The sequence below is a fragment of the Cololabis saira genome, chromosome 11, assembly GCF_033807715.1.
Source record: "Cololabis saira isolate AMF1-May2022 chromosome 11, fColSai1.1, whole genome shotgun sequence".
NCBI lineage: Eukaryota > Metazoa > Chordata > Actinopteri > Beloniformes > Belonidae > Cololabis > Cololabis saira.
This window is the reverse complement of record NC_084597.1, coordinates 29,965,444-29,982,666: the sequence shown is the minus strand read 5'-3', so window position 1 is coordinate 29,982,666 and position 17,223 is coordinate 29,965,444. Positions and strand designations below refer to the sequence as shown.

General features: G+C 39.5%; 1 protein-coding gene across 1 annotated transcript in view; it reads left to right on the top strand.

Moving 5' to 3' along the window:
* Window positions 1–17,223, top strand: part of si:dkey-112m2.1 (transmembrane protein 132C) — a 282,047-nt gene that overhangs the window by 84,105 nt on the left and 180,719 nt on the right. Inside the window, exon 3 of the mRNA XM_061734330.1 lies at window positions 2,144–3,068. Within this exon, the coding sequence (XP_061590314.1) occupies window positions 2,144–3,068 (925 nt within the window). The remainder of the gene's footprint in view (window positions 1–2,143; window positions 3,069–17,223) is intronic.

The window sequence follows — 17,223 nt, the reverse complement described above, 5'->3', positions numbered from 1 at the left end:
ACTTAATTTAATACTTGTTGGGGCACCACCTTTGATTAGCTACAAAGGAAAATTAAATCGTATTCAATTTCTTATTTGGAAGTAGGTTCTAATCTGGGTTGGTCTGAGTACATTGAATAAACAAACAATTGATCAATTCAGAGGAAATGTATTACACGTTCAAATAAACAGACAAATAATGCGGTTAGAGATATATAAATGCACATAAGTGGCAGTGGAGGAGAACATTACTGAAAATAGGTAATGACTAATCTGCTTGACATCAGAGGTGAAATGATAGGAAATGAAGAGGAGACGAGGAGAAGTTTTCCTGACCAAAAATCTAATCTAATCTAAAATAAATATATAAAATGATTAACTAAAGATGTCAATTAACCAAAAATGTGATGTTTTAACTTTAAAGAAAAATTAAAGTTGACTCCTTGGTTCGGTTGTAAGAGACACCAACGCACCCCAAATGACCTGCCTTACTGAGCCGTAGACCGGTTGAGCCGAAGTGGAATCCTGCCAAGTAGACAAACAGCCGGCCTCGGTGGGATGATCCAGGGCCCGATGGGATTCTGAGGTCGGCCTGCCAGCAGGTCGACTGCGCTCTAGTTTGTCTTAGCTGGCTCGGCTATTGTCTAGCCTGGCATGGTTGATGGGCCACAGTGCTGGGAGATTCTCTTTGGCCAAATGAGAGTGGACCCAGAATTGTCCCTTTGCTGTATGTCAACAACGCAAACCAAAAGAAAGGCCAAAATGGAAAAAAACTCAGACTTGACTTAAAAGTATAAGAAAACAAAGCTTCTCTGTAGAGAATATTACTCGGTTTTCTTAATGATATAAAAGTTAATCAAAAATGAATTACTACAAAAATAAAGGAGGATTTCAATCTTCAGGAATGATAAAGCTAGTCAAACTCAAAGACTCCAAGATTCAGAGGAAAATTACTAAGGAAAAGAATAGACGGCTAAAGGAGCCAGGAAAATTACCAATCTCAACTTTCTCTACTCCAATTTACTCTGTTCTTCTCTCTGCTCTGACTAAACTGTTTGAGCATCCTAGTTTGGTCCCCAGGGGTGGACAGAGTCTGTGGGGGGGTCAAGTATTCTCTTCCCCCAATCATGAGCAGCTAAAGTACTGGAGTTAACGCCTCATCAAAAGTCGCCTCTTTACCTTATCTTGTTAAGATGTAAATGTAAATGCACTTTATTTATCTAGCCCTTTACAGCCTCCTCTAGGTGAGCCAAAGTGCTTTACAGAATAAAACATACAGAAATACAACATACAATCATAAGACAAAATCGATTGTTTGGTATATCTGAACACAGCAATCGCGCTCGGATGTGGCACAAAACAAGCCAGCCGAGATCACCTAGGAGAGGTGGTCTCGACTCGCCTCCATTCCAGACCTGAAGCGGTTCATTTTTTTTATTTGGAGTGAGAACATAATCGACACACAGCAACCGACACAACTCCATTCATGTGTATGTGCGACCGCGGCGCAAGGAGAAGAGTTGGTGCAGCCTCCACCCCCTTCTCTCCGTGCTGAGATGTTGTCACAGCGCGGCACAGTGAAAGCACCCTTATTCATGAGGAGGTTGATGTGGATTCTACTCGTCCTGCTTTTAAGGACTCTCCCAAATTCCTCCCCAGGTGTGACCTATTGAAAAAAGGTCACGTGAATTTCTCTCTCCTTGGATTTGGGAAGAAGGCGTCAGTGAGTTGAAGTATTGTAAACCAGGCTTGGATCACTATAGTTATAATAAAAGCGCCAGAGAACAGGAGGGAACATGGACAAGCCCGATAACCCTCTGACTGGGAAACATACAAGGGTTTTGAATTTAATTTAATAAAATCTTTTAAATAAGAGAAGTGGTTCATTGAAGTGATATCATATGGAAATGAATCCAACAAGCAATTTAATATTCATTGCTGGAAATTACTGTATATATGATTGCCTCAGGTTACAGGCAGTGCAAGTAAATGCTCATTAGATGTAAAATGTAAACATACAGCTTATTTACTTCATCCATTTTTTCCTTTGTCTTTGATAGCATTTATATAACATCACTTTCTTATACAGCAACAAATGCAATGACACACAATTGTCCATGGTAAAACAGTTTGATGAGTTATGGTCCTTGTTTCTTTGTTTCAGTGATGGACAGTAAGGTAATCCTGGATGGCCTACAGAGGTACGGCCCCACGCCAATCTATCTTCCTGTCAGCTACCGCATCCTAAATGCAGAGTCAGCTTTCTTCTTACTCGAGGCAAACCAGGACCTAATGAGGAACTCCAGCCTGCAAGCTCGTACAGAGTCTTTCTTCATCCACCAGGCACGGCAGATGCCCTTTGTCAATGCCAGCTATGGACCACTGTCTGTGCAACAGCCCATCCCTCTGGAGATGCTGCAAACGGTGCCAGGGCCATTTAACACGGCATCCTTCACTTCATCATCAGTGCCAACATATGCCACATCATTACCTCTCTTTACGTTCAACTGGAAGGTCCACACCTATATCATCAGTGAGTGGATTCACCCCAGCTGGCCCAAGGTTCAGGTATTGTTCAACATCGCAGGCAGGGATTGGGATGATTACAGCACCATCCACAAGCTACCCTGTGTCCGGATGTTTGCCTTTCACGAGACCCAAGAGGTGCGTGGGACATGCAGGCTGAAAGGTGAGCTGGGGATCTGTGTTGCAGAGTTGGAGCCCCTGGCAAGCTGGTTCAGCCCACCTAGTGTGAGGCCTGGCAGGCAGAAGGTCTCAGAGCAGGCTCAAGGCACCCCTGTGGAGCTCTACTACATGGTTCAAAGCACGGACAGTGGAGACTGTAGCTCTGAGGTTTCAAGAAAGGGCAGCCCAATCCATGCAGACCAGCAGAGGCCCATGGGTTACTTTGGAGGCCATACACCTATGCAGCGCATTGGGAGTGTTAGGCTGTTCCAGCCACTGTCCGAGCTGAAGTTGGACAATAACTTTGTGGTGATGGCCCCTTCTAAACCCATCAAGCAGAGAGAAACAGTTTCAGCTTTTTTGGCTCTTTCCTGGCTGTCGTCCGTGCAAATTTTCACCCTCAGGTGAGTCAGGCCTCTGAGTTAATTCTGCAGTTGTCGTATGCAAATGATTAAATTCACATTCTTGTCAAAGAGTTTACTTTTTTTTTTTGGCAAAAACAGATGTCAGCCATTTTTATTTCAATCCTCCCTAAGAGAAGATGTTGTGGTCTGGAAATGGCTCGTAAAATCAAAATAATCTGCAAACACAGATTAACTTCTGGCCTTGGTGATTAGCAAAATGTATGTGTAAAAAGCTTTTGAATTGAGAGATTTGCCTTGATTTTTGGACTGTACCAGTTGCAATATATGCAATATGACTTTGACTTGAGAAAAAAAAAAAACAGAAAAAAAGGCATTTAAACAAGATGGTGGTAATGCGGAGAGTTAGTGTAATCATCTGCAACTGCCTTAACAGTGTGCACACATAAAAGACAAACAGCACCCAATACTTCATAACTTGCTGTGCTCCAATTTCTGTCCAATCTCATTGACTTGATGATAAAAAAAGAGAGCTTTCCTCAAACTAACATCTTGGCTCTGGATCTACTTGAAACCTGAAAGTAATTTAAAACTTATTTTCAAGTGATCCTCAGCCGAACTGATAGCTGAGAGGAATTTTATGATGCAATTTATTTTTTATTTATTTATTTTTATTTTAGAATGATGGGATTATTGTGAAAGCTTCTTAGTAACCTTTTTAGAATGTATCATGCTCATGCAGCAGATGACATGCTCATAAAAACGATACGTTTCACCACATTTTTCAATAAATCTACCCCTGTCTGTAGATTGTTTTGCTTGGATTACAACTTAATTACACCTCTGTGAAACGTATCAAAGCCGTTTTATATCCTGTCTCTCGAAATTGGAGGTTTGAGATCACCTTCATCTGAGGTGATTCCACAGAGCAGCCAAACCGTATTGATTCATTGAGCTTCTTTGCGTTCAAATTATTATTCAAAGTGACTGTAATTGCACTATGTTGTGTGATGCAAATTAAGGTGCGAGGAACATGCTTTTCCAGTAGGCTACTTCTGCGCCTGAGATCTAAATCATGGCAGATGAAACAGTTAGCAGCCTCAAAGTGGAGCTGTGACAGAGGCTTTGGCAATTTGTCAACCCCGGGTGAGCAGGAAATCTGCCAAAAAGCCTCATTGCTTTTTCTCTCACTCCAGTGATGATGAACTCCCATGAAGTATTAGCGCTTGCAGAGTGTGTTTATCACATTTGTCAGCGTATGCGTAAATGGAAACTTTAAAGGCAGTATTTTTCCTTTAGTGCCTCTTTGCACCAGTGTTGCACTCTATCTGTTAAGAAGTTCCAATTTTTGAAAAACATTTTTTCTCCTATTTGTCCTTTGGGAGAGCCAAGGCTTCAAATTCAACCAAAATACCTCATTAGCGACCAAAAGATTAAGCCTCAAAGTGTTTGAAAATCACAGTCCACTTTCCTTTACTTGGCAGCCAGCTTACCAAACTCTGTAAGTGAGCATCCTCATGCTAGTTTTTAATCTGATCAGCTTTGTTTTCCTTTACTTTCATCTAAAAAGCATAAAGCCGGTGCTGCAACTTTGAGTTTTTCTTTCAGCTCCTGGATTTTCTGATCAGAAATCTCCTTTGCAAATATCTTTTAAGCACAAGATATATCCCCATGATGACGATGGTGTTAGGTGGTGGGAGCTGGAGCATGTTTGTGTTGCTTTTGAGGTCCAGTGTTGTTGAACAGTGGGGTTCTAATTCTCACTCTCGCTGCATGAGTTTGCATACCGCCACCCAATATTTGCCTGTGCTGCTGTGTGGGTGGGTTTATAGAAAAATTACTTTAACTAGCTTTGGTGTGCTTCTCTATTTGATTTTATTTAATTTGTTAAGAAATTATTGTTAAACTGAATTAAATTATGACTTAACTCCCCTTCTTCTATCAGTCTTAATGAATCCCACTATACCATTCATGTTCAGTGGTGTAACTTGTGACAAAAGAATCCTTCTGGACAGCCTACACCCATACCCTTGTAAATGTGGGATTTTGTTTATGCACCGTCTTGGATAGGATACTTGAATCCCCTTCCAAGAGCATGAGCTAAAGCGACAAATACAATTATGTAGAAAGCAATGTGTATTTATTTGACGATTCTGCTTTGTTTTCATTTTTGAGAGCCGAACACCCTGCAGATTGCCATGCACACATATTTGATTCCTTTTTCCTTCTTTTAATTCCTCACCTCATACATTCTTGATTCTCCTCTTCACAGTAACAGTATTCAATGTTTAAATTTACTTTTAATTTAAATTTATATTGAGCATACAAGGGGAAATAAGCTCAATCCTCCAAGGTGATATAAAACACAAAGGATTTATTTGCAAACATCTTTGCATAGTCTAGAAAATGACATTTTCTGTCTAGGCAATAGGATGTACTGATTTACATCAGCAAGTGAAACAAAATGTTGGGACAATAACAACCTACAACAAACAAGCCCAAGATCATGGACTGGACTGTGTAGTTTGCCTAACTTAGTTTCTCTATTTTAGTACCTAATATATCACATTTCTGTTTTGATCCTCTAAAGACTTTTGCTATACACAACAACAGCAATTAAAGCTGCAAGCAGCGATGAATGGGCCCTCGCACCCTTGTGCACGTTCAGGCGTGCTGCAGTGGAAGCGCTTGTATGACTTTCATGTAGATTCTTCAGGCCTGGACATTTAGCGGATGACACCAGCCACGACTCTTTATATCAAACCATTCAAAAGTTAGAAAATAGGTACTATCAGATATCAACCAATCAGAAGAAGGGGCGGGGCTAATTCATGCTAATGAAGGTCAAGTACTCAAAACCGAGTCCGATGACACCACCCACGAGTCTTTATGTCAAACTATTCAAAAGTTATGGCAGAAAGTAGGAACTATCAAATATGGACCAATCAGATGAAAGGGGGGGCGCGCTTTTTGGCGTCTATCATCGCCACGGTAACGTTTTTGACGGAGAAAAGTAATGCGCATTGTCGCAGGATGGCGACGCACATTTTGATGTGTAACACACCTGGATGCACATTACGGTTCGGGCGAAGAAGCGGCTGAAGAAATGGCATAAATTGCGCCAAAATTACACGATTAATTCAAAATGGCCGACTTCCTGTTCAGTTTCGGCCATGGCGCCAAGAGACTTTTCTTTAAGTTGCGACATGATACAGGGGTGTACCGATTTTCGTGCATATACGTCAAACCGTAATGTGGGGCTTGCGGCACAAAGTTTTCTAGGGGGCGCTGTTGAGCCATTAGGCCACGCCCATTAATGCAAACCATTAAAGAGCATATTGCAGGTTAGGGTTTTTTCAAAAATTAGACCTGACCTTATGTGAAAATGACTATGTGAGAAGTTAATGTAGGATTTAATATGTTTTACAAGACATAAGGGCACGTATTCAGAGGAAAAAGTGGCTGATTTTAGCAAAGCTCCTAAAAACGCTTTTTTTTCGAACACTGCGTCATATGACGTAGCAGCAGGGAGACATCTCCACAGCTCTGCCCCATCTTACTGCGCAGACCCCGTATACACGTAGCCGGGTATCTGCTAAACCGAAGATATTTTCCTACGTTTGGACCTGTCATCCACATGAAAACGCAAATAAACGAATGTTTAAAAAAACTCCGGGCAAAGTGAAGATTTTTGAAAACTCAGTTTATGTAGATGCGTGTAGACAGAGACAACCGGAGTTTTGTGTTTTCGAACGTCACATTATGCTCCAAAACAACAACAAATCTGCTCTGAGTCTGACGTCTAACGTGCAACCTTTGTTTACTACAGAACTACATATGATCCACCATCTGTTCTCCAAGCTATTTATTAAATAAATGGTCTCTGCTCTTGACCACCGTTTACTGCGTTACACCGACGCAGAGCCTACGCCGTAGGGCTGCGTCGATTTAACGCGGCAGCTCCATGGTGGGACACCTGGGGGGACTCGGGCTCGTTACCGAGAAGGAGACGCGGCTCCCGGGGAGCTGCGCCGCGGAGGCCCGAAGGCCGGAAGAACAGATGATCTACAGGTTTGGAATGCTTATGAATGTGGTCGAAAACGCAGATCTTCGGTTATGTGTGGAAGGTTTTTTTTTTAACAACGATGTAATGTGGATACAAATTATTTTATAAACGAAGGGGGGGAAATATTCGGTTTTAAAAATACCCGGCTATTTCGGATGCATTTAATCAGAAAAAAGAGAAGATAATAAGCCTGTTTTCTGTTTAGAAAGTACAAACGTAGACAGATTACAAGTACTCACCCATCTTTTAGGAGTTATTTTCGGAGTTTCTTTCAGGAGCACGGGCGGGTGCTGTAGTGAATAAAGGCTGATTCATGGTTCCGCGTAAAATCGACAGCGTAGCCTACGGTGTAGGTTACGCGGCGCACGCAGCGTTCGGTGCGTCGCCGCGTAACCTACGCCGTAGGGTCTGCGTTGGTGTAACGCGGACCCATAAATCAGCCTTTTAAAAAGCGATTTTCAGCTGTCAATGAAAAGAATGTGGGGGCCCTAACGGGTTCGTAATTATAAGGCTGTGGCCCGTCATATTGGTGTGAATACACATTCACAACCTCTTCAGTGTCATAACTAACATTTAGATCCATTATTTTTCCCATTGTTGAAATTCACCGCACTCCCTGCCGCTACGTCACTTCCGGTTCAGCTTTTTCAGATGCGGAAGTAAAATACTCACAAAAACAACTCTGGAGGTCACAGTAGTATATTTATGCGTATTTCAATGAAAATTCAGTTCCTACATTATTTTCCTACATATTGATTCACAGGGGTCTCCTACCTGCAATCTGCTCTTTAAATATCAAATTTTTCACCAGGCCTTGCTTGCGTGCAAAATTTGGTGACTTTTGGGGCACGTTTAGGGGGGCAAAAAGTCCCTCATTTCATCGGAAAAATAAAAATAAAAATTCCTAAAGATAAAATAGGGCCTTCATACGGAAGAGTATTTGGGCCAAACTAAGACAAAAAAAAGGGAAATTACGAGAATAAAGTCATAATATAATGAGAATAAAGTCATAAAATTACGACAATAAAGTCATAATGTTGCGAGAATAAAGTCGTAATAGAATAAAGTTGTAATATTATGAGAATAAAGTCGTAATAATACGAGAATAAATTCGTAATATATAAATATCTTTATTTAAACTCGAAAATCATTGAGGACGAGCCCTCATTTACAATGACGTCGAGCAATACAAAAGTAAAAACAAAAGACACAGACAAAAATAGAACAACAAAAGAGCAGTCAATTAAACTAATATGAAGTTACAATTAATAAATAATGTAACAATAAAATCAATTAAAACAGATACAAGACACTAATGAATTAATTTTTAGAGTGTTTTGTAATGAGTTCCAGGTGGAAGGTGCAGAAAAGCTAAAAGCAGATCTACCAAGCTCAGTAAAGACTCGGGGGACTCGTAGTCTAAGCCAGTCAGTGGATCGAGTGTTGTGTGAACTAGCAGGCCAAGCAAGGAGGGAGGAAACATAAGTCGGCAGCAAGCCAATAATAGCCTTATAGATAAATAAATAAAAGTGAAAATCTCGCCTCTCAGAGAGGGAGGACCATCCAACCTTACTGTACAGGATGCAATGATGAGTATTATGGGTCACCAGTAATAAACCTAAGTGCAGAGTGATAGACAGAATCAAGGGGCTTTAGCGTTGTAGCCGAGGCATGTCTGTACAATATGTCACCATAATCTAAAACTGATAAAAAAGTTGCCTCAATAAGGGTTTTTCTGCAATGCAAGGGGAAGCAGGATATATTCCTGTAGAAAAAGCCAATCTTTTGCCTCAGTTTACTTGCCAGATTTGAAATATGATATTTAAAAGATAAATTTTCATCAATATAAATACCAATTAAAATTAAAATCACCTAAAATGATCATCTCAGAATCTTTATAATGAGGTAAAAGATCAGCTATCTCATCAATAGCTGAGTAGGGGGCAGAGGGAGGTCTGTACACAGCAACCACAATGATTGCGTTGTTATGTGCAATAGTCACTTTCAAAACAAGAAATTCAAAACGTTTTTCAATTGTGACAGCATTCAGAACAGTGAGAAAATCTTGTTTAAATAGCCACACCACCTCCCCTAGAGTTTCTATCACATCTAAAAACATTAAAATCATACAAGGCAACCTCAGAGTCATTCACAGAACAGTTTAACCAAGTTTCAGATAGAACAATAATATCAGGGTTTGTTTGTGTTGCCAGGAGTTTCAGTTGGTCCAACTTATCACGCTGAATAATGCTCCTGATATTTACATGAATAAAACCCATACCTTTCCTATTCTTAAAGCCTAAGGGAGTAAGAACAGGAAGTGAATTAGGCTTAGAACCTGTGTTAGGTGGCGAAGATAACAGGGCAGGGCAGGGTTACTTAATTGCTGAATTGTAGGTACTGTTTTGAATATGTGACCGCCAGGGGGAGCTAGTAGGGATAGGTGAATTACAGTGAGCCTCACTAACTGAGGATGCAGAAAGATAAGGCTGAACAGATGTTAAAGGATGTGATGAGCCAGCAAAACCCTCACTATCCATAAATGGTGAACATGGAAACATGGTGCGGTTGTTAGGATCATGCTGGGGTGATGGAAGTCAGAAAGAGTTGAATGCTATGAAGTTAATGACTTTTTTCACAAGTTTCCTGGTCCCATTCACATTTGGGTGTAAATTATCTGTTTTGTAAAGGTCGCACGTTGCCCAAAAACTGTCAAAATTGTTGATGAAACCAAGACCTGTTGCTGTACAGAAGTTTTGTAACCATTGATGGAGACCAAAAAGCCGACTAAAGCGTTCAGATGAGGATGACAGAGTGGGAATGGGACCAGATAGGATACACCAGTGGTCCTCAACCTTTTTTCAGTGATGTACCTCCTGTGAAATATTTTTTCAGCCAAGTACCCCCTAACCAGCGCAAAGCACTTCTGGTTGTAAAAAAAAAAAGACCTAAAACAGAGCACTGTGCCATCAGTAACTGATTTATTAAACATAAAAATATTGCTGCTATGCTTCAACCACGACTCCATCGTTGGTCCAAGTGATTGACAGGTGAAGCCAGGTGATTGACAGGTTAGGTGGAACCATCCTGGTGTGGGGGATACTCTGGGGTTTTAGGATAATAAATTGAATAGCCTACTCCTGAAGATAAAATTTATTTTATGAATTTAGACTCATATTTTCCTCAATTATTTATGAAATAATTATTTTTAAAGGATTTTTGCATGGATGCTACTTTTTAAATATATGTATATTTTAAAATCTCACGTACCCCCTGGAGTGTCTTCACGTACCCCCAGGGGTACGCGTACCCCCATTTGAGAACCACTGGGATACACCGTTTGCCTAAACTTTCAATGGTTAATGCAAGTGATTCAAGCTGATACTGAAGTTTGATTGGTTGTCTGGACATGACGTCATTCGTCCCACAATGCAGCAGTACGGTGTGGACCAAGGGATGGAGGTCAAGCAGGGCCGGTGTTCTGCCAATTTCTGCTGCTTTGCCAAAAAATGCTACCTAATGGTTTTCTACCTTTGTAGAGCTACAATTTTACTGTGTTTTACTCCCAAAACCACTTCCTTTCCCCCAAGTGGTCCTTGTCGGTTGCCAGGCCGTCATTGTAAATAAGAATGTGTTATTAATGTCCTGCCTGGTTAAATAAAGGTGAATAGCCGAATGAATATCAAATAAAGCGATATAATTGTTTTTTTTTTCTCTCTTTATCGTATAATTTTCACAAAGTGTAATGCAATTCATGTCATGGGTAATGTATTTTGAAGGATCAAATACTCAACATCCCATATCAATTTAGCGTGGCAATCAAACTTTGAAAATCGACTGTGCGCATGCGCAGAACCACAAAGTAGCATATCTCGGCAGGTAGCAGAAATTGGCAGAACACCGGCGAGAGTTCGATAAAATCTGTAACTTTGGGGCTAACACTACCTGTGGATGATGAAGCCGAGATACGGGGATGTTAACTGATGGGAGATCTTTTTCTGGAGTTGGAATGACACGGAGACCAGCGTCTTTTCGTCGACGCTGTAATTCTTGTAGCTGCGGGAGCAGGAGACAGCGGAGAAGTTGGGTCGTCAGCATGGAGGAGCGAAGTGGTTGAAGAGCTGAAGCGGGACACCTTCTCCATCTGGGTCGTAGCGGGGAAGGGAAAGTTTCTTCTTGCCCTTCACCACCGATGCCCAGGAGGAGCAACCGGGAGCTTCATGCTCCGGGTTTTCCAAGCTGGCCAGCCGGGAGGAGAGCTCTGCCTGGCGCTGGAGAAGATCCATGATAAGAGACTCAAGGGATTTTAACTCAGCTTTTATATCTGTTACTGATTGTGGAGCAGCCATCCTTCAGGCGGATAGTTGGAGAAGCAGAGCAGGTAAGGCGATTTATTATGGTTGATCCTCTAGTAGTCAGAGGTGTCAAAAGTATTCACATTCATTACTCAGGTAGAAGTATAGACACTAGAGTTTAAAAATACTCCTGTAGAAGTTGAAGTATCAACTCAAGTTTTTACTCAAGTAAAAGTATAAAAGTACTGGTTTCAAAACTACTTAAAGTATAAAAGTAGAAGTAATGTAAGGGGGAAAAAGCCATTAAGGACAAAAGCCATTGAAAATGAATGCATCTTAGTATAATGTAAATATATTAAAGAACCATATATGTGTACTATTGAGCATTAACATGTGTTTCAGAGAGCAGGAGATATGATGACTAGTTGCCTATAAGTATTGTAATGGTGCAAAAAGTCAAACTTCAGAGGCATGTTATCATTTATCCTAACCTTTATTGGAATGTACATCCAAGTTTAGTTGCAAGAATCTGAGGGAACGGATGTAAGAACAAAACTGGACAAGAACATCTGAAACAACCACAACCAAATTCACTCTATCCGGATGGAGCAATTTAACTGGATAGTTTTTTTTTTAAAGGCCGAAATGAAATAGAGTAATGAGGCTGTTTTTAATATGTAAGGAGTAAAAAGTACAGATAATTGCTTGAAAATGTAAGGAGTAAAAGTAAAAAGTCGTCTGAAAAATAATTACTCCAGTGAAGTATAGATAACCAAAATTTCTACTTAAGTATGTAACAAAGTATTTGTACTTCGTTACTTGACACCTCTGCTAGTAGTAAACTGTTCGTATAGTTCACTGTGGGTTAGTGAGACATGGATATGCTGTAGTGTGTTGCACACAGTCAGCTGATGAGGTGATCCGGAGACTGGTAAGAGAAACAGAAAGAAAACTTTGGCAGCAGGGTTTCAGTTGAACGAGATGGTTCTATTGCTGAATGTGTTGTTATGAAACAACCACCATAAACATATGTTGTGGTTCACTACCAGGGACAGCAGTAGGAACTGGAGAAACAGAAGGTGATTTCAAACAGAAACTTACCGGCAACGGGCCCAGAGGGCCCGGTTGCTGTGATTCAGCTCTTATCGTTGGTGTAGCTCGGTTCTCAGCTAACCAACACTTGGAAGTTAAGTCCACTTTAGGCCGATGACAGACAGCCTAATAATGCCTTGTTTTGGTGTTGTTGGTGCAGCGGGAGCTCCGCAGCTTAGCGTCCACGACAAATGTTTGACGTCCCTTCTGCTGCGAGAATTACGAGAATAAAGTTGTAACATTATGAGAATAAAGTCGTAATATTACGAGAATAAAGTCGTAACATTATAAGAATAAAGTTGTTATATTACGAGAATAAAGTCGTAATATTACAAGAATAAAGTGGTAATTTATGAGAATAAATTCGTAATATTACGAGAAAAAAGTCTTAATTTATGAGAACTCTAACAGGAAGAGCATCTTCTCCCTGTGTTAAAATGAGGAATATTGAGCATCTTGTGAAGTGTATATATATATATATATATATATATATATATATATATATATATATATATATATATATATAATGTATAATATTACGACTTTATTCTCGTAATATTACGACTTTATTCTCGTAATATTACGACTTTATTCTCGCAACATCACGATTTTATTCTGGTAATTTTACGACTAATTTCCAATTTTTCGTAATTTCCATTTTTTTTGTCTTGGTTTGGCCCTAATACTCCGTCGTACCTTTGCACTGTAAGTGCTCGGGCCCTAATAAGTAAACATCCAGAATATGTATGGCTCATCTCTTAACATGCTATCCACTTGTGGTTGAATCAGTCTGGGTGGATTTTAACAGGGCTTAAACACAGCCCTGGACTCCAGTCAGATAAAATATGAACAGTATGTACACACTGCACATGTATGTCCATCGGCATAATATGAATATTAAGATAATGATTCTATTACTGTACTCCAACAGATAATAATCTTTTGCATTTCTACTAAATGCAGCAATACTCTAGTGAGCTCCAATTGTGTCAAATCTGCCTGAAAACAGTCACTCTCTTTTTAAACACTGCATACAGAGTTTTCAAACCAACCATCTTAACAGCTGTGAGACCTGCACATGTATCACTTGTGTTTAGCTTCAAGGAGGAAACACCACTTAGGAATTGAACACAGTGTGAGTACAGAATAAGTATGAAAGTATTCTTTGATGGAAAACTTGGAACTATCATCCTACGGGCACAGCTAGTTCATATGATAAAAGGCGCATGTGTTTGTTGGCACCAGAGCTGTAGAAAATAGACGTGCTCTCAATTTAATTAGACTTCATGCAGTGTAAAACAGATGGTGTATATACATTTATAATAAATAATTTGTTGGTTTAGATTTCCAGATGAGACAGAGCTATGAAACTATACTTACTGTAAGTCAACAGTAAGGGAAGTATCAATGTCTTATCTGGAGTGTACTAGGAGTTCGAGGTTTGTATGCAGCTTTGTCAGTAAATTTAAACAACTCAAATACAATACCCCTGTGATTTTTTTTTTCTTTTAAATCTTAGAATAAGATGGGATGATTTTTCAATGTTGTGTCCCATGAGACACACCTTTCTACATACACCGCTGCACACAACTGAAGATAAAAGAGAAGTGTTGGCCCGAAGGGTTGTGGAGTTTCTGTAAATCCTGGAGTTCCCTGAGGTCCTGGTTCTCTATGATATACTTACAATCATGCACACCTATAGCGGTCCATTGTGGAAATAAATACATTTAAAAAAAGAAACAGTTTACCAGAAGGGAGCAATTAAAGGACTGCAGACTAAATAATAGAAAATAAAAATTGGAGCAACATTTTGAGCAGAATGCTGAACATTATTGCAAAAACAGGGGTATGAAATGGGCCCAAAACTTTTATTTGAGAAAATTTGAGAAACTGAGACATCCTTCATCATACTCTCAGATCAATTTTTGATTCAATTATATGAGAAGAAACAAAATAGAAAAACATGAGAAATTATCTATGGTTCACTGATTGAGTCGGTGAAAAACAGGAGATAGTTCTCTGTCACCTCAAGCGTCCAAATAAATGGTCTCAATGATTAAACAATTCCTTTTTATCCACATATTCCCTTTAAAAGCAACATATAAGGAGCTGGCAATTCTGCTTGTCATATGAACATCAAATTAAGATATTTTGTGTGGATGTACCATGGATGTATTATAGAACTGGATAGGAGATAGGAAAATGGCCACCCATTCATTTCAATGCATTTTGCTCAGCCAGCGCATACGCCGAAAAATGTTTTGACTTCCGGGTTTACTTCCGCTTTATGCGGCCCATAGAGCATGCGCAGTTGAGTCACCTCCCATGATGCTCTGGGGCCTCCCATCATGCCCCGGGGCAATGACGCGAATATTAATATAATATGTATTATTATAATATATTAATTAATGTATATTATTACATGTAAAGTATTACATATACTATTAATGTATTAATATAATATAATTACACAATATATATTAATATAATACATCCGTGGAATTAGGGCTGTTCGATTAATCGATTTTAAATCGTAATCGCGATTATGTAATTAGAATGATGTTAAAATGTGAAAATCGTAAAATCGATTTTTTTTTTTATATAACCTTGTCTGTAATGATTGATACCATATTAATGATTGATGGAAATACCTCTCAATACCTGCGACAAGTGCCCCATCGGAGAGGCTCTTTAGTGTAGGAGGGGGCGTTGGAACATGCCACCGGGCATCCCTCAAGCCAGATGCGGTAGACAGGCTCGTGTTCCTTGCAAAAAACTTGCAAATGTGAACAGCAAATGTAATGACTGACATTACACACCTCCACCTCCTTCATGGGTTGCATTATTATTTAGCATGCAAAGACCCAGTTTAGTTTAATTAGAAAATGTCTTGTTTTATTTAATTGGAAATATAACTTACTGTATGTTTGCAAGTGCTGATTTGCTGATTTTTTTTTTTCAGAGATAAAACATTATATTTTATTATATTTTTTAAAACTTTTTTTCAACTTATTTTACAGAGTTTTGCACTTTATTCATTCATTTTTGGTTTAATAAGAGCAAAGTTTGCACTTAAAGCCCAATGGGGCAAATGTTCAATAAAAAAACAGCATATTTGAAATCATTTCTTTGCCTTTTGTCAATTCACAAAATAATCGTAATCGAAAATCGGAATTTGAGAGAAAAAAATCGAGATTTTATTTTTGGGCAAAATCGAACAGCCCTACGTGGAATGCACGGACACGGCTGTGACGTCAGCCGTGACGTCACGCCCAGAAAGAGACTTTTCTTTGACTTTTCTAGCCGTTATAAAACATTTTTGACGGATATAAAGTCCATGACTTAAAAATATAGAATACAAAGATTAGTAATTGCCGGTGATTACAGCTGGAGGTGTCCTGTGAACAGTTTTAGAGGCTTCTCTTTTACTATTGCGGTCTATGGGAAAAAAGCTTTCTGGGCCCCATGGGATTTTTTGTTGCAGTACCGCGGCGGACCACTGGAAAAAATCGGCGTGCCTTCTGAGTGCGAGACCCGGGGGCTGGGATGTACCTATGTGTGTTTGTGTGTAAGGATTCTGTGTTCAGCAGTGAACAACCTTTTGATGTCAAAAATATCTGCTTTATGTGAAAAAAAACTTGTAACATTTTTTTTAGAGGAATCTTGTAAGAATACCCATTTTTACACAGGCTTATTATTTGAAACATACTGTATACTGTAGCATCTCCATAATGATGCTGCACAGTCCACTAGAGCAGTGTCATTTTCTTTTGGTGCCAACTTAGACAAGGAGGAAGACGATTGTATGTTTTTAGATAATGGAGCTTATGCGTCACCTCACACATGCCATTCCTTGTTCCTTTTAATGCTAATAGACATAAGGGCAACATTAGTAATATGAAAGCCAAAAAGTCTATGTTTCTGGTCAGTTTTTCAAAATCGCTCAGTTTGTAGGGGGCTTTTTTTCAGGCACTGGAGAATTGGGGGTCTCAGCTTAGCTTGCAATAAAAGTATCCAGTCAAGTTTTTCTACAGTAATTTAAATCACCCTTTGAGTCATTAAAAAACAGATATGCATAATGAGAGTGACAGCATTACCTCAGGACTATTTAACAGAAAAAGCTCATTTTATCACTCCATTCCTCATGAAGCATATTGTTTCAGATTGCACATGTTGGCACTTTACCTGTTTTTTGAATTAGCACACACATCAAAAGGTTACTTTATTGGCCCTTTTTATTCCCTCACTGCCTCATTGTGTGATTAGTTGTATTTGATGTAATCAAATCCAATGTAATGTAATTATTTTAAATGTAATTACAGCTTTTTGATCCCAGAGGCTTGAGAAAAAAGAAAAAAAAGAAAAACAAGCAGTCAATGATGAATATTCCCATCTACAATTGCACTTGCAGAGACATGAGTAGCCTGTGCACATATATAATTATTAACACACACACACACACACACACACACACACACACACACACACACACACACACACACACACACACACACACACACACACACACACACACACACACACACCCATTTGCATGTATACATAGACTTTACCTAACTGTAAAGTCACGGTGTGTTTGTCGTGTTAAAGGCTCCCGGTGGAATCAGTAATTCCCTGCCTCATTAGACAAGGAGAGCGCAGTGTAACAGGTTGGTAAAAGGTTCTCCAGCTACTTCTTATTCAACATGCAAATGAAAACACAATTTCCTTCCGAACAAATTAACAG